Below are 25,028 nucleotides of genomic sequence, written 5' to 3' on the forward strand. Positions count from 1 at the left end.
AGTGAATACTGCTGTGGTGTTTCTGTTAACTGGTACAGCAAGAAAACTTACTTTTGATATAATACGAAATAGTTGTTTTCTGCAAGCTAGTGTAAAGTAAACCCATGTTTAGTCCTCCGGTTGCCGACTTTGCTGAAGAATGAATGCCTCCACTTGTCGCTAACCTAACTTCGCTAGCTAGTCAAACTTAACAAACTAGCAGAAGGTCTATGATAGTACACAACATTTGAATCGTTTCCTTCATGGTATACGTTAATGGCTAAAGTTTGACTAGCTAGCGAAGTTAGGTTAGCGACAAGTGGAGGCATTCATTCTTTGTTAAGATCGTGCATTCGTGGAATGAGCAGCACAGCTAACCGTGTGGGTAGCGGCCCAATTTTTTTTGCCAAAATCCCCTGCAATATTCTTCTGTTGGTATTCACTCTCGTTTTGAGTTGCTTGGTGGATTAGATTATTGCACTCTCCCACAGTAATAAGGAAAAAACAACACATATTGGCCATTTTTACACTTCATTTTACACTGTCAGGGACCTCAGTAGTGTGTGGAAAATCCATACGCAGCCACAACAGCTTGGCACCTCGTTCTCATGCTGGTCACCAGCCTGGTCACACACTGCTGTGGGATGGCATCCCATTCCTCAACCAGGATTTGTCGCAAGTCAGCTGACATGGTTGCGTTGGTCACTCTGGCACGTACAGCACGCCCAAGCTGATCCCACAAGTATTCAATTTGGTTGAGGTCTGGACTCACGGCAGGTTATTCCATCCTCTATACTCCCAAATTCTGGAGGTACTCTGTGATGATCCTGCCTCTGTGGGGGCGAGCGTTGTCATCCTGGAGGATGGAGTTAGGTCCCAGATTCTGGAGACATGGGATCGCCACTGGCTCCAGAATCTCATTCCGATATCTCACTGAATACCAACAGAAGAATATTGCAGGGGATTTTGGCAAAAAAATTTGGGCCGCTACCCACACGGTTAGCTGTGTTGCTCATTCCACGAATGCACGATCCTTACAAGTTGTACCTCGTAGTAATAGTGACTAATCAGGGTTTCCAACGATATAAAATACAAAACCAATTGGTATTATTAAAAGAGAGGAATAATCGACCGAAATAACGTTTCCGAACTTTTTTTGAGGAGTTTATTTTATGAGACTGATATATTTAATGAGACTGATTTGTGGATTATCTGTATTTTGACCTCTGTGGAGGACACTACCCTTTTTGTGGCGCCCCCTAGGTGTTCAAATTAATTGATTGCCGTTGTGTTGAATGGTTGATGCCTATCCAATCGCATGAGATTACCAACATATTGGTGCTGGTGTCAGGATAGGAAAGGATAGTAAACCTTGGTGATGGTATCACAATTTACACACCTGGCGCCTGCTCACAAGATAAGGTACCTACATATTCTGGTACTCCCATGTGAGGCTGGCACCAATTACACCTACACAGTGTTCACACATCTAAACACCATTAACACTTCCTCACAGCAGTGAGTGTTTTCTCATGCATCTCAAATAGTTCCATGCCCCTCCCATGCTTCTCCCTGGCTATGATTGAGGCACCCTTTAAATAGCCTGCCACCTGGGCTTAGTTGGGCCAATCAAGCCAATTAGACCCAACCATTGTAGTGGGGGAAGTCCAAGTCTCTCCTGCTCTTGTAGGAAAATATGAGTCCACCTCAATTTTGGTGAGAAGGGGGGATTTCACCTTCTCACAGTGTGTTTCACAGCCATCTGGGTTGGAGATTGTGCCTATAATAACATCCCAGAACTGCATTGCTCCATTTGGTTGACTTTCTCACCACCCTGCTGGTGTTCTTATCTCTATCCTGTCTCTGGTTTTCCTCCCGTGCTTTTCCATGCAAGGGTTAAACTAGGGGCAGGAATACGGATTTAAGAGTACTAACTGAGATATTGCATTAGAAGATGATGTGTGTGTGTGTGTGTGTGCAGGCACTCACGCACAGGAAAGCAAGAAAATGTTTAAAATAAAGGCAAAGGCCAACTGAGTCCCTCCAGCTGCTGTGATGCTCTGTGTAGTAGGGGCTGGGGACCACTGACTCCCTCTGGGTGGTGAGATGAGGGGTGCTGCGTACAACTGTCCTGGGCTTTAATTTGGTAATTAATCTGAGTGTGTGTGTCTACAAAAAAAGAAACAAAAGTTTATGAATTACATCTCCTCCCACCATCGCAATCCGATGCCAGTTAGAGTCAGCGTGTAATTAAGCACTTCATCTCCTTGTCGTTGCCATGTTTTGTAGCAGGAGCCTCGTGCCTCCAATAGCTGATGGGCAGGATGGGCACCTACTGCACCCCATGGGACCCCACCACCATTCAAAAAGCTATGATACATCATGTATGATTAAATAGTCATCAGCCTTTGTTTGGTAAACCGAAGTTTAGATGGGCCTATAAAGAGTGCTGTCTGGAGATCGACTAAACTGGAGGATTTAAACTGTTACTTGGCTCTTACCCAAACGGTCAGAAGCAGGATATAATTATTCCTCCACCTCCTTTTGCCTCACCTGTGCCTTGTTGCCTTCATCCTTTTTGAAAAAGCTTCTTATATCCTTAGCTTTTAAGTCTTGCTTCAGTAAATTCAGTGAAGTAATGTTAAGTAGATCTGCTGCTTCAAAACATAATTGTGTTTTTGTTCAACGCTATCATATTATTTATGAGGGCTTTAGTGCATGATTGGAATGACAGATGGATATTTCTGGGACTATTTTTTAAATTAATTCAGAAAACATTTGGGGCTGTAACCCTAGTTCGCCCAGGCCTACCAAAAAAATTATAAAAAAGGGACAGTGCAGATGAGATTACATTAAAATGCAAGCTAGATATTAGGCTAATGTATTGGTCTCTTGCAAAAATAAAATTAGTTTTGAATGTAAGCAGGGTTGTAGTGATAAATTCAAAATCTTATCACCTTATTTTGTGGTACCCCTAGACTGTGGACACAGCACCCACTTTGGGAAAGCCTGCCCTTAAGGGCATGTTGTAAGGGAGACGGTAGGGTACTTCAAGTCAGTTAAATTTTCTTCACTGGGATTTTTTTTCTCCTCATTGTAAGGGCCCTTCATCTTGTTTTACCACTTTGAAAGGTATGTAAGAGGGCACATCATGAGTATTTTTCATCAGAAAGGCACCTGTAGGGAACCTTAAGTACATTTACATTTACATTTACATTTACATTTAGTCATTTAGCAGATGCTTTTGTCCAAAGCGACGTACAATGGAGAGAACAGTCAAGCTAAGAGCAATAAAAAACATGGTGTAACAATAAATACTACTTTACATAAGAATTAGAAAAACGACCTAGAAAGAAAAAAGAAGTGCAGGAATGTAGCTGCTGAAGTGCAAGTTAAGCGCTAGTCAAGGCGCCAGTTAGGAAGGGAGGTGCTCTCTGAAGAGTTGGGTCTTCAAAAGCTTCTTGAAGGTAGAGAGGGACGCCCCTGCTCTGGTAGTACTAGGCAGTTCGTTCCACCAACGTGGAACTACAAATGAGAATAGTTTGGATTGCCGTGCTTGCACAGACGGCAGTGCCAAACGACGCTCACTAGACGAGCGCAGCGTCCTGGGTGTAACATTTGCCCTTACAAGAGCATTTAGGTAGGTGGGAGCAGAACCAGCAAGCACTCTGTAGGCAAGCATAAGTGACTTGAACTTAATGCGAGCAGCTACCGGCAGCCAGTGGAGCTCAATGAGTAGCGGGGTGACGTGTGCCCTTTTCGGTTGGTTGAACACCAGGCGCGCCGCCGCGTTCTGGATCATCTGTAATGGTTTCACCACGCAAGCCGGCAGGCCCGTTAGAAGGGCGTTGCAGTAGTCAAGGCGGGAACTCACCAAGGTTTGCACCAGCAGCTGGGTGGCATACTGGGTTAGGTACGGCCTGATTTTGCGGATGTTGTATAGCGCAAAGCGGCACGACCTGGAGACAGAGGCGATGTGGGCCGTGAAGGTCAGTTGGTCATCAATAATGACCCCCAGGTTTCTTGCTGTTTTGGATGGAACAAGAGATAAAGAGTCAATATTGATATGGATGTTATGGTGGATGACCTGTTTGGCTGGGAAGACCATCAGCTCCGTTTTGGCCAGGTTCAGCTGAAGGTGGTGATTTTTCATCCATGTGGATATATCAGCAAGACAGTCCGAGATCCGCGCTGAGACAGTGGTGTCCTCAGGAGGGAAAGACAGAAACAGTTGAGTATCATCGGCATAACAGTGATAGGAAAACCCATGCGAGCGGATGATAGGGCCCAACGAGGTGGTGTAAATGGCAAAGAGAAGTGGTCCCATCACCGAGCCTTGGGGCACCCCAGTGGTGAGGAGGTGAGGTACAGACAGCTGACCTTGCCAAGACACGTTGAACGAGCGCCCAGTGAGGTAGGATTCAAACCAGGAGTGCGCATTGCCAGAAAGGCCCATACTTGACAGTATGGACAGAAGGATGCGGTGGTTGACTGTATCAAACGCAGCTGATAAGTCAAGCAGGACGAGAGCCGAGGATTGAGCTGCTGCTCTAGCTGTTTTTAAGGCCTCCGTTACAGACAACAGGGCTGTTTCGGTGGAGTGACCGCTTTTGAATCCAGACTGGTTTGGATCGAGGAAATTGTTCTTTGACAGGAACTCGGTGACCTGTTTGGAAGCTGCCCTCTCAATGGTTTTAGTTAGGAGCATGAGAAGTGAGACCGGTCGATAGTTTTCCACCTGAGTGGGATCGAGAGACGGCTTCTTGAGCAGCGGCGTTACCCGAGCCACTTTGAAAAGAGAAGGAAATGTTCCAGAATTAAATGAAGCATTAATCACCTGTGTTATTGCCGGTAAGACGGCAGGCGATATGGCTTGAAGGATATTGGATGGGATGGGGTCCAGCGGGCATGTAGTTGGACAGCTGCCTGTTAGGATTTTGGAGACCTCACTCTCGCTGAGAGGGATGAAAGAAGGAAATGATGAGCCATTGACGGTTGCGCCCTTAGGGGGGGGAGACAGTTGGTCGAACTGTTTCCCGATGGCCCCACTTTCTCTGTGAAAAAGGAAGCAAAGTTATCAGCAGTGAGGTTAGTAGCTGGGGGAGGAGGAGGAGGATAGAGCAGAGTTTTGAAGGTGGAGAATAGTTTCCGAGCGTCAGTTGCACCGTTGATCTTGTCATTGAAAAAAGTCTTCTTAGCAGCAGTGATGCTGGATGAGAAGGAGGACAGCAGTGTCTGGTAGCTTGCAAGATCGTCCAGTGCTGCAGATTTGTGCCACTTTCTCTCAGCCGCTCTGAGATTGCTGCGTTCGGAGGGTATCACTCAGCCATGAATGAGACTGGGTAGATCGAGCAGGTCTGGTGGAAAGTGGACACAAACTGTCCAAGCATGAGCTCAAAGTGGATCAGAGAGATTCTGTGGCATCATCGACACCTAGTGAGGAGAAAGTGGATAAAGGTGGAAGAGCAGAAGTTCCTCCTTTTGTGTCCCCCCCACTGTCATGAAGGGGTAGCATAGAGGGCACTTCATAAGGGCACCCTTTTCACTCTAGTGACACTTTTTCAACCATGCCCCCCCCCCCCCCTGCTGCTTGGCAGTCATCATTTGTTTTTCATTTATAATTAACAGACTGTACAGGTCAACGTTTTTTTCTTCTTCTTTAGGAATAGATAGGAAAATGGAGCAGGTTATATTGTCACTCAAAGAAAAAGCTTGAGCTTTTGAAAAAACATACGAGAGCAGTTATGACACTTTCAGGATTACCAATATGTGTAAGTGTGTTTCTGTGGTTGTTGGGGGGTCGTGTGTCTCTGGGTGTGTTTAAATGGGTAGATATCTGCTTAAATGTGTGTGTTTGTTAAACCTGGCAAATACCCAGCAGCCTCAATGGAAAATTACTCTACTACAAGAATTTGACCCTGGATGTTTTGCTCTTTACCATTTTGCTCATTCAGCAGTCATAGATCTACTGGAGATCATGGGCCTTAACGTTCCAGGTTTGATAGCCACTGTAGGTTTCTATGTTGCTGTCCTGGGCACAGGAATATGGGCTGCCAAGAGATCAAAAGCAAAAAAGTCCACTGGGACAGTCACAGAAGTGGCTCTGTTAGGGGGACGCTCCATAAATCTGGCTGTGGGGATTTTCACTATGACGGGTGAGTATATTTTGATTGTGCCGGCAGCCGTATAGCTTTTCCTCAATATCTCCATTTGCGTGCAAAATGGTACAGGAGGTGTATCACCAAACATTACGTTCTTTAACTCTTTGTAAATTAATGTTGAATTGCTAGTGATTTTATGTGACTCACTAAAGTGTGTGTGTGTATGTGTTTCTCATAGCTACCTGGGTTGGAGGTGGATTCATTCTCGGGGTGGCGGAAGCTGTCTACAGCCCAAATAAGGGTCTAATCTGGGCACTGATGCCACTCTATTACTCAGTATCATTTATTGTAGGTAAGTTTATTTAGTAATTTGTAATTGTGAATGAATAAAGTAATGAAGAGGAATTTGTCGGTTCATGCAGCCATATGTCTTCAGCAAACCTGAAGGCCTGATAGTAGTGGAAAAAAACAGCCACTTTTAATGTGTAATCTATTACTTCACCCCCTTTATGCACCTGAGAATTAATGGTCATGTGATGGTTTTTTCCAGTCTTAATATATTCCTACTGTAATTGTCTTTGTCCGTTTCCACCTTTGTTCACGGTTTGTTGACTATCCATACGTCACACACGTATTGCAGTGTGTTTTTTAACTGAGCTCATTCAAACTAAAATTGAATGTAAACTATCTCTGAATGAAGGACAAGACTTCCAATTGTTGTTGGAGTTACAATTTGTCAGGGCCGGAGTCCGGGATTGAACATAAGCCGCTGGATTTCCGGTTCAGTGACAAACTCACTGAGCAAAGTAGGACCCAATTGCCAAAAAAGGGATAATCCAAAAACACGGAGGATACTGGCAAAAACCTAAAAGTCAAAGCTCAGAAGTATCGTATCAAAAACAGAGGGAAAAAACAGTGCAGGCAAAAACAGCTATACAGACTATACAAAACAAGAGGATAGGAATTTACAAAAACTTACAAAAAACCACAAAGATTGTGACAGGAGACTAGAGAGTAGGAGACTGGAGAGTAGGAAACTTGAAACCGAAAACTAGAAACCAGAATTCAAACCAGAAACCAGAACAAAGCCACAGAAAAAATCAAAACAAAAAGCCATGTATAAATACTTGAGTTAATTGGTCACCTGACTCGCTGATGAGCAGGTGAAAACAGAAAATGGTGGGAATGCAAGGACAGAAAGTTAACATAAGACACCAGGTAAAGAGTCTTTTTGGCGGCCTCTAGAGGCCACATCATGACACAAAAAGTATTTTTGGCAGACCCCTTTGGGAACGTATCTGTTGAAAACAGAACTGCATACAGTAACTATAGAGTCCCTTAGTTAAGCCAAATGATTATTCTAAGTTCCTGGACATCAGGCAGTGAGGAGTAGAGGTGTTGATCAGTCTCTTGCCAATATCCTTCTCAAAGCCTGTCCTTGGATGTCCACTATTATTCTATTACAGAGGTGTCAATCAGACAGAGAAGCACATAACAGGATAAATCCGAAAAACAAGCATATTAGGCCCGGAACCCAGACAATACACAAATAATATAAAAACATTATACATAAAGTGGAAGTGTACAGCAGAGAAAACAACAACAGAGTGCCTTTTGAATGGGAATAAAACAATGGTGATGGTGATGGAGTATTTGTACACTATAAAAAATACATTATATAAATGAATATAAAATAAAAAAAGAATACTTTTGAAGAATGACTTTGCAGACAGGCCTGTCATTGGTCCGCTGTTCATGAGCATCACAGCATATGGAGAGAAACTGCTGTCTGTGTGGTTTTTGGTATACAGAGAACTGTAGCGTCTGCTCGAGGAGAGAATTAGAAAGACATTGTGTGAGGGATGTGAGGGGTATATAAACCTTGTGCGATGTTTGTGAAATTGCTTCTCTCTCATCTTCGCGCTGTGACTGAGTCCAACAATTGTTGTTGAATAAATGTACTTATTTACAACTCCGGAGTCCTGAGATAACTTGAGTGAATTTTCACCTAACAGTTCAAAATCAACATGCTATCAACTCAAGCTTCCACAAAGGATCCATTTAACATTTGGCAGCTATGAGAGAAGATTAATTTGATTATTAAAACTAAATTATTATTTTACAGTACATAATCTGTTGTGTTTTTTCTGGATTCATATTTTTCAGGTGGTTTAGTCTTTGCTAAACCAATGAGGGAGAAGAAGTATGTTACCATGATGGATCCATTTCAGATCAAATATGGCAAAGCTATGACTGGTCTTCTGGTCATCCCTGCCATCATTGGAGATGTGTTGTGGGTGTCATGTACACTCGTGGCTCTGGGTAAAATAATTACATATTCTTTATTATATGTAAATGAATCATTAATTACGACATATTAATTATATAAGTGAAGAATAATATAACTTACTGACAAATATCCAAAGTAGCCTATGAAGTACAGATAAATACAACTGTCGTTTCTAGCCACCCTGGCTATTCACATTGTAGTTTTGTGATACAAATCTGAAATATTCAATCAGCATTTTTTACAAAAAAAAAATCTAAATACATCAATCAACAAGCTACAGTAGCTAGCTTTAATCAGTGCCAACTTGCTAGTTTTATACCAAAACTCTCAACCGCTACTTCAAAGCAATATGCAGGTTTTAACCATTTTAAGGTATGTCTTAAAGGTAGCTACTAGGTTTATAAAATGCTCCGGTTCCTTTCGATGACTGTATATGGTTATGTGAAGAAGAGATAAACATGATGGTGTTGATGAGAGATAAACATGATGATGGCAAGTAAATGTTCAAATCAGTCTTAACTGTCCCCCCTCTTATCATAATGAGAGATTCTCAGTGGAGGACATTTGTCTGATATTTTCCAGGAGGGACTATCAGCACAATCCTTGATCTGCCATATGTCTACTCTGTGGTCTTGTCAGCGGTTGTGGCGATCATCTACACCCTCCTTGGGGGGCTGTACTCTGTGGCCTACACCGATGTCATTCAGTTGATCCTAATCTTTATCGCTTTGGTGAGTTTCAGCCAGTGCATGACCATATATAGTGGAAAGAGTATGAGCTATGATTCCAGGAATATATATATATATACCCAGAGCATCTATCTTCTCTTAACATATATTGAAATTGTCCTTCTTTACTAATTTTATTGAGATATCATTATGGTGGAATGGGACGACCTTAATTAATTGTTTAATCGTGATATTAAGTGTGCTGGGTTGTGTTTCTTCTTTAGTGGGTCTGTGTGCCATTCATCCTTTTGAATCCCATCCCTCTTGACATCTCCATCACAGCCTTCAATCAAACATACCAGCCGCCTTGGATTGGTCGTCTGGAGACACGGGACATCTGGAAATGGCTGGATGATTTTTTTGTGCTGGTATGTAGTTAAACTCAACATCCCTACTTCGCCTGACTAAATAGTGCCTTAACGAGTTGAAATGGATCCTGTTATAATGCTGCCCTAGCAATCTTTCTTTTTACCTGAATTCCACCATCCTTAGCACAACCTACTCTCTACTCTGCCTCTGCCTACAACCTACACACTACCTTCTTTCTCTTCAACATCTGTTTGTTTCCATTCATTTTGGAGCTGCTTTTTTCCTAAAAGGAATCACTACTAAAATGAAATGACTATAATCCAACTCCACTCCTTGAGTTCAGTAGGCCCCAAGCCTTCTAATTGTCATAGACTTTGCAATCGGCACAGCAGGTACATGTTCTCATATGGTGACATAAACAAAATATGTTCTTTTTTATATTAAGTACATGTGTAATTTTAAAAGTTGTCAGTGTATTAATACTTTTCCTGGGTAGGGCATCGGAGCCCTAGGCTTCCAGACTTTTCACCAGAGGACCCTGTCCTCTGCTTCAGCAGCCAAAGCACAGATCACATGTTTTGCTGCGGCGGTGTTGGTCCTCATCCTGGGCATTCCATCTGTACTGATAGGAGCAGTGGCTGCATCTACAGGTTTGGGCTGCTTATCCATTGCTAACCACTAAGCCACGTTAAGGATGTAACTGATCCCACATTGTATTTGAACTTGTATGTAAATTAATAAATCACGTGATTTATACATAGTCTGAACAGGGAGCCAACCATTAATGACACACTGCCCTGATCCACATTAAACAAAAGTTCTCTCCAGAATGTTCCTGTTAAAGGTGCAGTCCGCACTTCAAACTCACTATGCTTTTTGTCAAATTCAACACACTGCTCCTCACGGTCCTCTGTCCATGCAGTGTGTGCGCACATTTTTTTTAGTGTTAGCACACAGTCCACAGCTGCAAGGAACAACTTTTGGCCAGAATTGCAAATTGCACTTTTAAACAGTAAATACGCAGCCAAAATGTTACCGAAGACAGAAAACACCAGGCTGGGAGGTTTATACATGTCTGAACATTATGGGACAATATAATGCATTATAGTGGTATTGTGGAAATATACAATTAATCTGACAACATGAAATTATTAAATGACCTCAAATTTACCAAGCAGTATATAAGTTAGTGGCACAGTGTGGCATGGCGTAGCAGCAGTGAGTGAAAGAGTTGAAGAGATCACAAGGGGAGAGACAGAGGAAAGAGAAGGGAGAGAGAGAATGAGAGTTTGAGTGAGAACGAAAGAAGGGCCAACACAGAAAAGAGAGCCAGAAAGAAAGAGTGCTCTAAGGCCCCCCGTGCATACGGAGTCTAGTTTGCCTGATCCCGGAGAGAAATGTCTCCGGATCGCCCTATCGTGCACACTAACCCACTGTATCCGCACACTGTAGCCGCACTCCTTCGAATCGGGGGTCCAAAGTGAGTAACTCGAATCTGTTTGCGGGTTGGTGTTCGTGTGCACGCCTATCCGCAACCCTTTCTAATCTGATGATGTCATTGCCCCACGTGATCGCCTCGCAACCTCAGGCTGAACCCGTATTAACCCCACTGCTTCACTTCATAACAGCAACAACATAAACTAAATGTATGACGTGGCTCAAGTAAGACCTTCTACCCAACTGACTCTTTGGTTGGCTGTCTGGAGTTGAATAGGGTAGAGGTGTCAGGGAGGCTGATTAGTATGCAGGAACTAAAGTACTGAGATTCTAGTCAAAAACACGATCATGTACAGATACTTTAGATTGTAATGAAACAATGATCAGACTGCTGCCCATATAAGGACAATTTCGAGACTGAGCATAAATATGTTACATTCATATACATTTACAGATAGTTTTTTTTAAAGCGTATAGTTTTTTGTGACCTCACCAATACAGGTACCACTTAATAGATGGTCTGGCCTATTTCCCCAATTTTGTTCTTGGGGTTGGTACCTAAAAGTCCTTTGTTGTGAGAAGAACTGAGAGAGGTCATCTGCTAAGCTGACTATGACCCCCTGGCCAAAGAATCAGAAGTCTGCATGCCAATAGTTAGGATTCACAGGGTTTTCTGCCTATCAAAGACAACAGCAATGGTGTTAATTCTGACTGGTCTACTGCTTTTCTAGCTATGTGATGCTGTGTGCATGTATTTCCACAGACTGGAATCAGACTGATTATGGCACCCCTTCTCCATACGAGCGCGGAGAGGCATATGGAATCCTTGCCTATCTGTTTCGGCAGTACCTTTTCTTCCTCCTTATGCTCCATATTAGGGGATCGGAGCAGGGAAGCAGCAGTTATGTCCTCCACAGATTCAGCACTCCTCTCACAGTACATTTCCATTGGTTTTCATAACTAACAAGATATTACAAGAAAAAAAAAAAAAAAAATAACAGGTTTTGCAAAGACACAAGTCAGTCTGATCTGCTAAAGGAATGTGAATGAGGGACAATCTCCTCAGTAAGCATGTTCTTTTACTGTGTTTAAAACTAATGATTTAGATGAATGTGTACACCATGCAATAATGATTATGAATTTGTAACCATTTACTTGAAAAAAAAAGCATAAATCTCTCAATGTGGGCATGAATGTATGTCTATGTGTACGTGTGTGTGTGTGTGTGTGCGTGTGTATGTATGAATGCTTGTTTGTTTGTTTGTGTGTCTACAGGCATCAGACAGAGAGATCCAGTGGGTGATCCGAATCACTGTGGTTGTGACTGGTGTGGCAGGCACAGCTCTGACATTCCTTGATAACAGTATTTTGGCATTTTGGGTCCTTGGAGCTGATGTGGCGTACTGTGTCATCCTCCCTCAGCTGATTTGTGTCCTCTTCTGTCCTGTCTCCAATGTTTACGGGGCAGGTGTGGGGTACTTCATGGGCATATTGCTGAGGTTGTTGAGTGGGGAGCCTCTGATAGGCCTTCCGCCAGTAATCCATTTTCCAGGTGGTGAAATAACCGATGGTGTGTACATCCAGCAAGCACCTATCCGATCAATAGCTATGCTCTTCACACTCCTCTGCATCCTTTTGTTCTCTTACCTCTTCACTCAACTATTCCGCCGTGGCATACTGCCCAAAAAGTGGGATGTTCTTGGGGTCAGCGAGGTCATGACGCCAGGGCTGGATCAAACAGGAAGCAATGCTGAAGGAGAGAGACTGATGATGACGTCACCATCTGGCTCCAGCACTGTGAACAGGAGAAACTTGGAGGTGGAAGACAAGGCAAAGCTCTAGGGATCTGTCCTGCTTGTTGACAGCTCTAGTGTTCTGAGGCCAAATGGAAAAGTGTATTTCTCATTTGTGGTCAAGCAATTTGCAAAGCACATGAAACCACTACACCTATTCACTGTTTTGGAACATCTTTATGAAAAGTATAGAATCAGTTGTAAATTAATTCTTGTTAAATGTTATACATGTTGGCATTTAATGTTTGCAAATATGGATGTGGTGATTTAGACTTGTCACTCTTTTTGAAGGGGGGTTGATTCAGTTTTTGTCATGCTCACTGTAAAAAAAGAAAAGTTGGGTGAACTCAAAATTTCAAGGCAACAATCTTCGATAAAATTTTAAGTTTGGCAATTAAACTAAATATTTTAAGTTTTGCTTTTGAGTTTGCTCAACTCTGAATTCTGATTTGTCAACCCAACAGTAAATTCTACTAACTCATAATTTTACATAGTAATAACTTTTAATCCTTACTTCTGCTAACTGTCCTGTAAATTGCATAAACTTAGAATTTTACATTGTAATAACTTTTAATCCTTACTTGTGCTAACTCTCCCCTAAATTGTACTAACTTATAATTTTACATTGTAATAACTTTTAATCCTTACTTCTGCTAACTGTCCTGTAAATTGTACTGATTTATAATTTTACATTATAATAACTTTTAATCCTTACTTCTGCTAACTGTCCTGTAAATGTACTAACTTATAATTATACATTGTAATAACTCTGAAATCTTACACAGAATCCACTTTAATTTGATTAAGTTAGTATAGCAGAATAATTTAAGAGGAATTTAAAATAGCACACTGCAATAGTTTATAAAGTAACTCAACTTTATAATTTAGAACCAATAACTTCTAATCAAATGTATAAATAATTACAGATGCAACATATACATTCAAAACATTTGTTTTATTTACACTGTACCAGCATCAAATCTCTTCCAACAGGGCCAAGTTAATGCAAACTAATGAGACCCAATTCTCCCAGTCATCAACTTGTGCTACATTTATATACTTGTAAAATTTGAGATTGAATAAAAGATCGAACACTGAGTCATGTTTACAAGACCATACAGAACCAGTATGATACACAACTATGAATCTAATAAATCTGTTAACAAGGTTGAATGAATCTTAACATGTAACATGTTTAAGAAAACCCCAATAAAGTGCAAAATAAACGTAAGAGAGTGGGAGATCGAGGTACATAAGAGTTGAGAGTGAGTAACAGCAAGATTAAATTGACATGGCGTTGGCTGGACAGAAGGGAACTTTTCAACAGTTCCAGATCCAACATTATCAGTTAACTTGTGGATTCACTGAAGGAGTTTGTTTTTGAGGGATCTGACCCTTGCAGAGAGGTCTGTACCAAGTTCCATGATAACCTTCTGTACAGTTTCAAATTGTGTACCTGAGATCCTTTGGGTACCTGTTAGGGAATTTTTCACCCTTTACCAGGACTGTATTAACCTCAGAATTAAGACACACAACCAAGAATATAATAAAACCCCCAAACCACAGTACCTACGGTTTAAAGCATAGATCAGTCCAAAGAGGTAAGTAAAAGCAGTTGGCAGGTCAGGGAGATCTTGAAGGACAATCTCTGTCCTGCAGCACTCGTGACACTTTGAGCCGTATCATCCTCCAACACAGTGAGGATACCCACAATGAGGCCCTTTGTCTGCTCCTTTTGAGGGGACGGGCTCAGGAGAGTGATTGGACGCATCTCAGCCATCCAGCGTGAGTGAATAGTGCTTCGATTGGTTCCGTGACTACGTCACGTCCCATATGTTATATGCGATAGGGAACAGGAGGTGGTGATAACACATAAAAGCAAAACCAGATTGAAACAAACTTGAATTCAGGGGAATTCGCGACACTATCAGGGCCCTATTGCTTGTACCTATGGAGTTACCGAGATAATTTTCGAACTGATATGCGAAAATGTGGTGCATTTGAACTTACACATATATAAACCCAATAGAGTATCTTAAATCACCATTCAATTGGCAGCTTGCACATTGGCTACTGGTTGTTTTTCATATCAGCATTCTTTACACACACATAGGTAAAGTACATACAGTTGGCAACTGCTAGCTTGTGATGAACTCATGTTCAAATGTGTAAATATACTCATGAATATGAACTCGTGAATATGAACTCTTTCATACGAAGTTGCACACTAAGCACCCTGAGGGTTTCTACCTTTTCCCATTATAATTGTATAAGTTAAATCTAGGAGACTATAACATCAGCTAGATAACTAGCTATCATTTCATGCAGATTGAATTCTTCCATTTAAATTGTTTAAGGTTATTTAAAGGGGCCATATTATGAAAATTCCACTTTTTTAGTGCTTCTACACGTTCATTTGGGTATCTGCCATGTCTACCAACCCAAAAACGCTGGAAAAAAACCATTGGCGATCTTTGTTATGGTTCCTGGATCTTTGTTATGGTCAGAAACGTCATGATTGAGTCTGCGAATGAGATTCCCGTTTTATTGGCCTGTCACAAGACATTGGGAGGTTCCCTACATGGCCTTGGCCCACCCCCCACACTCATTACATATTTGCCAGAGCGCAAGCCATTATTGCAAAGCTCGGATATTCTTTGAATAGCTAGCTAGCTAGCAGCATGAAGCAAACTAAGTACTCAAGATGCGCTGTGGTGGGCTGGCCAGATCTCTACATCACGTTCCAGCCTCAGAAGACACAAGCGAAATGGATTGAATTCATATTTGAAGGCAATGTCCCTGAATGAACTTCAGGCGAGGGAAATGTAAGTATTTTTAAAAATAATTCTGTTACTTGCCCATTCAGTGTGGTGGTTAACGACGTTAGCATGTTGTAGGGGGACTAATTCAAACAGCGATTTATGAACCGTGTTATTTTAGTGGTGGTTAATTGATACAATCGTGAATAAGTGCTGTGTCTTATCTCCTGAGCAAGCAAGAGTGTCAATATGGGCTAACGAGTTGTAGCTAAAGCCCATAGAAAAGAGCTATACAGCTCGCTAGCTATTAGCACTCTAGCTTGCTCAGGAGAGTTTAGCTGCAGAGAGAAGACACAGCAATTATTCACGATTGTATCAATTGTACATCTAGGTTTCTTTGGCGTCTGTTGTCACGTCCAACAGCACAACATATCACGGGCATTTAGAACTTTGTGTGGGTTGTGGCCGTAAACAGCTCGCTAGCTATTAGATTGCTCAAGGCAGTATCATAGCTAATAATACTAGTTGATAACCAACGGATAATAATGTATCGCTAAAATGTATGATTCCCGTTGTTAAGGTTAGAGAATTCTCGCACCAAAAAGGCATCATTCATAAACGACTTGATAAGCAGCTTAGACTCACCTGCAGTTACCAAAACAGTTTGTCAATGTGGGGCATTTGAGGGTTTTGTGTATAGTACAGCACAAGTTAAAAATACTGTTCACTGTATGATTATTTCATAATGATTTATGAGAAAAATGCCGGGTTGGTAGTATGCCAATGTTATTGTACCTACTTTTCTGTGTTGTGAAACTGATATTAGGTGTAATGGAATACAACATTTCTTCAAATGCTAGAGATGTATTGGCTTTTAGTTCATGTTTCATGCATTGCAGTGCAAGGATAATGGTCAGTGAGATGACATTTTATTTACAGTATGGAGTATTTTCCTTTTATTACATTCAGGAAAAAACATGAATAACATTGCTGCTCTTGTGGTTAAGGAAGAACATCTGAACAGTGTCCTAGGCTACATCATGTGGCCTGTCAGACAGATCCTCCAAAGCACCATCTGGAGCAGAAGAGCAGGACCACCCAGATTCTCCGTCCCAGAAAGCCCCAAGACCTGCTAACAAAGCTTCTGTACACCAAATACCTGTAACGTCTGAGCAAAGTTTACATTGTATTTAGAGAATAAATGGTGACACACATCTATTGAGTCTTCCTTTGTTAACAGTATGGCTACCAGGGGCGTCGTTAGGCCTATTTTAGGGGGGCTGAAGCCCCCCTAAAATGTTCTTCAGCCCCCCCAAATCATGTGGCATTATTGGCTTAAAAAAAAAAAAAAATTTAAAAAATTAAACTATTGTTTCTCACACGGACAAGTTATTTATAACTCTAACATGCTACTTATGTGCGTGCGTTCTGGTTTGTATGTTTACTCCCCCTTCAAATTATAATCCAATAGCCTTTCATCATACTTTACTATATAAACCCCGGGCACTAGTACCGTCTCTCGTCAACGACAGCCAGTATTATAGACAAGGAGTTCAAAGTAAATGATGCACGGAGTGGAATTGTAAGTACAAGAAGTTACAGAATGTGGCTATCTGTAGTTGTTAACGAGTGTTACCTGCTTTAGGTTTACTTGATATGAGGCAAATGAAAGCGAATATTGTAGTGGGCTATGTTAAAACTAAGCTAGCTTGCTACTTTGTTAGAAACTGTCACCAGTTAGCAAGAGTGTGAACGAGCGAATTCGAAATACAAGAAATAACTATTGACATCTCTCTATTCTTTGCATTGATATATCTCTCTAGTATTTCAAAACAATATTATCAGTCCCTATAGAATGTTGTTATTTATAATCAGTTAATGCTAGTGAAAACTAAATGTCATAGTGTCCCTCATAACGCTATTGTACCGGTATATCATCCAATTCATTGACCAGATGGATATAAGAACATTCTTTAGGAGAGGTGGCAGCTCCGCCCAGTCAGATGAGAGAGAGAAGCAGGAGATTGACAGGGCTGAAGGAGCCGGTGTGATGGAGGTTAGTGGTCTACAGTTGTAGAAGGAAATGAGTGGAGTTTTTTTTATTTTTCTTCTACTGTGGTAGAAATGTATAGGCATTTGTTGTCAGGCCTAGGCTACTCCAAGGGTTAGCCTAAACTAGATTATTACATGATATTTTTATGCCAAGTCATAAAATTGGCTTTTGGATTTCGATCAGTTAATGTTTCAATGTTTGAACTTATCTTAAAGGGTCATGCAGAAGGAGAAGCTAAGGCAGAGTCAGAGAGAGGAAGAGACAGACCAAGCAGCTGCAGCAACTAATGATTTAGGTGAAAAAGACAGGGCCCAGACAGGTTAAGCTGAAGAGCTACCCACAGGACAGCTTTGGTGCTCAGAACAGGTCATTTCACCACAGCTGGTATATTTGTGTTGTCAAATTTCACTATGACCCTGTCATTTTGTCTCTTGTGTCATCATATACTGAATGCAAGCAAAACTACAGAGCAAAATCACACTCTTTCTGATTAAACCAATCTATGAACTGTCTGAAACAATGGATATCCGCGGCCCCAAATGGGCCTTAAAAAAATAAAATTGCCGCGCGCAAACATGCCACTCCCCTTGGGGCTAAGCCCCCCCTTTCTTTGAATCCTAGAAACGCCCCTGATGGCTACTGATGGCACAAATTGTGATTTTGTAATCAATGTTTTTATTATAATTGGTCTTTTTTGTATTTATTACCCATGTACTAGCCAGTACATTTAATAACTATGTTTAAAAAGCTCTGTGGCATTCTTTGAAGCAAGTCTATAGAAACAGTTTTGGTATGTAACATGTCAACAGTTGACACATGCAAGATGAGCAGTAAGCAAAGTAAGACAGAGGGAAGATGAATTTATTGTATTTTCTTCCCCAGTTATATTTGTATTGCAGAAATCACTGATGACTCATATGCATAAAAAACAAAACAACTTACTGCTATATTCCCCTTAGACATAAGGCCCATAGTCTGCTCTATAGATGTTGAATGCATTCTGTAGTGAGAACACATTCAATCACACAGCTAAAAGTCCCGGATGATGCACGTTGGTTGGTTTGGAAGCTGCAGTAGTCTTCTTGTTACCTTGAATATTGAAAGTGTAAGTATCATGGAATATAAAACAAGATGACTGCATAATTACCATGTCATTCACAAATAATTTTACCTGTGGCATCTCCCTGCAGCATCCATTCTCAGGCTCTGTAGGCATTTGCTCACACTTGGCACAATTACGCCTGTATAGATAAAGGGTTTTAAAAAGTGACAACATTGCAGGTGAAGTGTATTTGAATGTTGTGTTACAATTACAGACACAAGTTGACAAATACAACGATATAATGAGAAAACAATGTTTGAACGCTAATAAACGGAGGTAAACACGTTATGTTATGTTCTACATCTGTGTTAGTGCCATTTTCCACATTGTAATTTAGACTCAGATTAAGATATTATTTTGTTTAGATTCATATTTAGTGATTGCTCATTATAATGATTGCATAATTGTATTTTATAGTTTTGCATTTCAGTTTAATATATGTTTAGTGTACATGCAATGCTTAGAATAACCAGATATGCATGGGACATAAGAGTTGCTTTGGAGTGCGCGTGGTAGTGAGCTACGACGTAGTCTGCTCGACATTGATGGAATGTATAAGAACTGCCATTTATTTCATTGTTCAGTATTCAGTAAGGACGGAGCGAAACACTGTTTTCTACCGTTGTTAAACGCACTAAAACACGCGTAGAGACTCGTTCTTTCCGTCTAGAGTGGTTAAGTGAATGAATATGTTGAAAATGAATTCCTGACAACAAGAAGGGAACTTTAGCCACTACAACCTGCTTGGTCCATTACTGTTGTCAGATAACATTTTACTTTCCAGCTGGAGCTTTACTCGTGTAGCAGGCATAATGGCGTTCCCGTTACTTGCATTTACATAAACACTTTTCACAAACAGTAACTTACATAAACACACTGTATTTGTGACATACTCGTACATGCACACACTATTATCTAGCATTGCGATGTTCTCGTCACCGACTAGACCGTATGACCTTAGCCAAAGTAAAAACAAGTGAAGTGACAAAGTGTACTTACCATTCAGAAACGTCCTGTTGTACCCTAAATTCTCGAACTTGTTTGGGAGCCTCTTCTTGTTCAGGGTCTGAACAATCTCGTATCCAGTCGCCATATTTTACAAAACTAAACTTGGTAAGAATGAGTAGCTAAAAACTAAAAGGTTAGAATGATTAGCCCAAAACCGTAGAGGAGGGGGGAGGAGGGCGGGGGGAGGGGGTTAGCTGGCTCATTAGCATAAGCGCTCAAAACAGCTCGCTGACAGAATGGCTGTGTTTGGCAGGGTAAAAAGGATGCCATTAATAATGATCCTTGTGGTATTTTGACCAAAATATGTTACAGACATTTCATTAAGACCCCAAGGAACCATATCAACTTGTGGTAAAATGGGCATACGATGGGTCCTTTAAAGTTTCCTTAGCTAGCTAGTTAGCTAGCATAGCAACAAGATAACCATAGCAACCAGAAACACAACTTTAGCTGCAAAGTTTAATTTCTCAAAATCAGCTCACCAATAAAAGGCAGTCTTGGGTTCAATATGATTACAACCACTTGTATGATGTTAAATGGCTTCACATAGACATTAAACAATCCTCAGAGAAATAATGTGAAATCAACCGAGCAAGGGCTTACTACTCCGATATGAATGTAATGTTAGCGAATGAGGGGTGAGAAGCCCGCCACGCTAATATTTAGTCTCCACTGTTTGTCCAAAGCCAAATCTATTCTTGAGGTTCAAAAAACGATTTGGCTTTGAATGTGAGTAGTCATCTTCTATCTCCGGTTTATTTATCAAGTCCAGTTTCCAGGCTCTCGCACGCGCCCTTCACTGAGGCAGAGGCACTGTTTGCCTCCCCTCTGTGCTTTTTCACTGCCTCCCCTGACGAATCAGATTGATTTGTGTTTTTGCCCGCAAAATTGCGGAGCGAGCCGTCGGTTGAAGTCTGTATCAAACATGGATGGTGAACTTACTGGGACTCCGTCGAAAAGCGGCGGGTATCTGAACAGCGTTACAAGCTGGAGTACAACGTTGAATGGCCGACCATCACACGTTCCAAGCTGGACGACTTCCACGCCTACTGTATGTTGTGCAAGGCAGATTTCAGCGTGCGGCATGGCGGTCGTCACGATGTCAAAAAGCACAAGAGGACTGGCAAACAGCAGTCGTACAAGGCGGCGATGGAGTCTACAAGGCCCATCGCGGGTTTCCTAACGCTTGACAAGGACACCAGCGTCATAAATGCTGAAGTGCTGGCTGTTGACTTTCTGGTAGAACATAACATCCCGATCGCCGTGGCCGACCACATTGGGCCACTGGTAAAAAAGATGTTTCCAGACAGTGAGCCTAGGCAACATTACTCTACAGAGGATCAATTTCATGATTGTCTGTTTAATCTATAGTATAATCATGATAATACAATGCAATATTTGTGTTATTGCAATTGCAGGAAAGTATGTGTCTGGTCGCACAAAGAGCAGCGCCATTGTAGGAGCCCTTGCCAAGGAAGATGCTTCTGTGAGGCAATGAAGACGGCTCCATACTCCCTAGCCACAGATGGGAGCACAGATTATGGAGACTGTAAACTGTATCCACTAGTTGTCAAGTACTTTGATCCAGGACTTGGGCGTGTTCTGACAGTGTTGTTGTCTATGCCGGAATGTCATGTGGCATCTACTGGGACAACTGCATGAGCTTTGGGGCAGATAATGCCATGGTGATGCAAGGACACGGCAGGGTACATCAACAAGAAGAACAGTGCAGTATATGTGCTGGGATGCCCGTGCCATCTGATTCATCTAGCTGCAGAAAAAGCTGCTGCTCAGCTGCCAGTGTCCGAGTCCAAGTCTGGGCACAGCAGCAAGAACAAGTCCATGCAGAGCAGCAGCAAAGACAAGTCAACCCACAGCAGCAGCAAGGACAAGGCAACTCACAGCAGCAGTAAGGACATGTCAACCCACAGCAAGGAGAAGTCAACTCACAGTGGCAGCAAGGACGCATCAACCCACAGTAGCAGCAGCAAGGACAATTCTGGGTTTGATTTGGCAGGCTCTCCCGCCAACAAACCCTAGCCAAGTCCAGTCAGGCAAAGAAAACACCAGCAGCTGCAACCACACCCAAGACTGCAACTGCAAAGCCCAAGACATCTAGCACTGCAGCCACTCAGCCCAAGACATGAGCACAAAAGAGAGTGAAGAGGGCATGTCAACATCTGAAGGACCCAACATTCAAACTTTACTGCTACTTTCTGAGTGCAGTCCTGCCGGTATTTGATGAGGCCAACACTAGACAAACCTTGCATACATGTACCTTGACCACACAGCTGAAGGATCTCTTGAACCGATTTGTGAAGCCTGAGATGCTGAGGTTTAGTCCAGGCAAAGTAACACATTTTGGAGCCAAAATTAGAACTAATTGTAAAAAAAAAAAAATGTCAGCATAGATCATTTCTATGAGGGTGTATTGTTGCCTTGCATTATTAGCACACATCTCAGATTGATGAAAATTAAACATATTTCCTCAACTAGGATTTCTTAGGACTTTTAGTATGTTGTTCTGGACACCTCATAGAAATTATCTATGCTGAAAAAAATTATTTTACAATTAGTCTGTCGTAAACACTACTTTGCCTGGATTATTCACCAGGTACCATTCAGAGAACCAAGCAACCAGAAGAGCGATGATACCTTGTTCATTAGACATAACACAAGAACCTTCATAGCAGATCACACTGAGCTTGAGGAGCTGCAGCTGGCCAAGGTCTACAGCGCTGTGCAGGCTTTCTACATGAAGGCTGTGGAGTACATGGTCAAGAAGTTTCCCTATGATGACCCAGTTATCCTGAATGCTTCTGTGGCTGACATGTCTACACGGGACAGCGCAGACTTCAATTCTATAAGGTACTTCACAGGCAGATTTCCCTGCTTGAGGATGAATGCTGAGGAGATGGACAAGCTTAAGGGTCAATTCATGACCTACCAAACTGATGTTCTGCCAGAGAGCATCACCAGCTGTGACAGACCAGACACACAGTGGCACCTGATGAACCAGCTGAAGGATGGGAATGGTCGTCTCAAGTATCCTTTGCTGTGCAGGGTGATGCTGGCTATCCTCTGCACCTTCCATTCCAACGCAGACTGCGAACCCCTCTTCAGTCTCGTCAAATAAAACCAAGTTCAGACCCAGTATGCAAATGGAGACCCTGAGTAACCTCATTACCCACAAACAATTTATGGTGGCAAAGGGGTCAGTCTGTTACAAGCAGGCGTACTCCAAGAAAACTCTTGCCCAGGTCAGCAACCTATGACCAGCTAAAGTGAGAGGTCGGGTTGATCAGATGGTCATGTCACGGCCAAAGGTTCCCTTGAGTTGAACTCTGCTCTAAATAAGGGGTTGCAGATTTGTCAGGTGTTAATGTTCAATCCACCTGCTTAGTCAGTACTGTATTTGTTCAGTACTGTATTTTATTTCATGTGTTTGGGTAATAAAAAAACGTTTTTGTGTATGTCTGTGTATAATTGTGTGCAACAGTACAGGGAAAAGATGAAATTATACACTCAAAATACTGCAGTTGATTTGCAGATAAACATGTCCTTATATGACCTAGATTGCATCTCAGAACACGTAAAGTCTCCGGTCTATACTGTTGTAGCGAATTAACAACTGTTTCCAAATCTTAAAGTAATTTTTCAATCAGAGTCAGAAGTCCAGAGTGCGATAAACTGAAGTTTTATTCCATCCTTGCAGACATTTCATCCAAAATGAGAGTGGTGGTCCATGGAGCAGCTCTGACTAAAACACCCAATGCATTTACTTTTTATACTCATAATTCGTCACTTTCTGCAAGTCACGATCTTCAACCTCCATCTATACTGATCCAATCAGAATATTCCCTTATATCTCCTCATATTTTATCTACGCTTTTGGCCACTCAGAATATTCTCGCTCACCTGTTGCGGGGGAACTTTTGCTTTGAGGAAGATAGACCCTCCTGCCAATTTGCTTGGTATCACTTTTTTGGAGGCCTGGTCTGACCTTGACTGCCATCATCTTGTGTGTGTGCTTATGTGCGAGTGTGTGTGTGTGTGTGTGTGTGTGAGTGTATGTGTGTATGTGTATGTCTTTTATGTGTGTGTATGTGTTTGTGTGTGTATGTGTGTGGGTGGGTGGGTGTGAGTAAGTGACCCCCCTCCTGACTGCTTGTTTACTTTCCACTGGCCTGCACCTGCACCCTGGCCTTCATGATGCTGACCTTACATGATAACCCATCCCTGCACACAGGCCCAATGACAATTGTAGCTGCAATTCTTGCTCTATGACCACCACGGCACTGTTTTACAATCATAATTTTCAACATAAACGCCCCTTTGGTGTCAATTTTTGACACACAAATACGATAGACATATTTCAGTTTATCCTTACTTCATTACTAGTACAGTATGCTTCAACATTAGTATGGTTATATTTTACTAAACTTTTCTTATACAGCGGTGATAAGCAACTATACCTACTTTTAAAAAGTGACATGACCCACCAGACCAATTACAGGTGAGTTCCTACTTAATTATTACTACAATCATCACTTCACACAGGATATAAAAATAGAATAGAAAGAATAGATTCAGTGTGCTCCTAGAAAAAGTCCAATACATTTGATAGGTAAACACAGGTTATAGTACCATAATATGAGGTACATCATATCAGCAAAGCTCAATTACCCTCTCCCCAGGCTACCCCTTAGGGAGATTTGACTTGCATGCATAAAAAAAAACTGAAGTTACATTAGTGAAACAGAGTATAGAAAAGATTGAAAACATTTGTGTGCCTTTTTCAGTGAGATGAGTTACCACTTCCCTTTACTCCTCCTTAAACCCCAGACTATAAGGCACGGTATCAAGTGAAGGTAGTATCTAAATATACTAAGGCACTTAAGGTTAATCATAGAGACATATCATTATCTGCAGTGATTATTCATACTACTAACACGTTCTAAATACGACGGTGATGTTCATGCATCAGTAGGCTTCATCTTTATTCTGTTTGAGCGCTTTGTTGTGCAGGTATGGGATGTGACAAAAACCGTCGCGTTGCATCGACCGCCTAAAACGAGAACAAATTCTTTGTTGTGTACGGTGTAAATTACCCTATATGTAATGTGTCCAGAACACTCTTGGCTCCCAGACACGTGGGGGAAGTGTAATGCAGAGTAAGAGGGCAGTGATGACTACCCTTGTGAATTCAACTAGGCTCCTCTTATTTCCTCATACTCTTTGTGTGGTGTACAACCGTCCATATATGTTTCAGTGTGTGTGTATGCAATGTGAACGCATTGTGATCCTCAACACCTTCTAACAGTGAGGGAAACGATCGTTGATCCTCTTCGCCTATTGCAGGGCAATGATTAATTCCAGGAACAGGGAAAATGGAAAATGGAGGAAAGGTAAGTTCCTGGGGTGTCTTTCACTGGCTAGGCATATCGGGCAGTAGTGGAGTCTCACCGT

The 25,028-nt window shown here is 41.8% G+C and overlaps 1 protein-coding gene across 1 annotated transcript; it reads left to right on the forward strand.

The window, feature by feature from the left end:
- The first annotated feature begins 5,610 nt into the window (after window positions 1–5,610).
- Window positions 5,611–22,695, forward strand: LOC105911781 (high affinity choline transporter 1-like). The gene is made up of 13 exons (XM_031559189.2): window positions 5,611–5,750; window positions 5,934–6,134; window positions 6,319–6,432; window positions 8,247–8,402; window positions 8,953–9,101; window positions 9,323–9,466; window positions 9,904–10,057; window positions 11,608–11,780; window positions 12,120–12,674; window positions 20,520–20,868; window positions 20,978–21,045; window positions 21,255–21,572; window positions 22,174–22,695. Exons 1-13 carry the CDS (start codon window positions 5,747–5,749, stop codon window positions 22,693–22,695), a joined length of 2,907 nt encoding a protein of 968 aa, XP_031415049.1. The 5' UTR covers window positions 5,611–5,746.
- The last annotated feature ends 2,333 nt before the right edge of the window (window positions 22,696–25,028 follow it).

The sequence above is a fragment of the Clupea harengus genome, chromosome 21, assembly GCF_900700415.2.
Source record: "Clupea harengus chromosome 21, Ch_v2.0.2, whole genome shotgun sequence".
Classification (NCBI taxonomy): Eukaryota; Metazoa; Chordata; class Actinopteri; order Clupeiformes; family Clupeidae; genus Clupea; species Clupea harengus.

What these genes read in the sequence shown, in the direction of transcription:
- LOC105911781 (XM_031559189.2), top strand. An exon ending in ATGTACACTCGTGGCTCTGG is followed by an intron (nt 8,403 to 8,952) that starts GTAAAATAATTA and finishes GATATTTTCCAG; the next exon opens with GAGGGACTATCAGCACAATC. An exon ending in TGGATGATTTTTTTGTGCTG is followed by an intron (nt 9,467 to 9,903) that starts GTATGTAGTTAA and finishes TTTCCTGGGTAG; the next exon opens with GGCATCGGAGCCCTAGGCTT.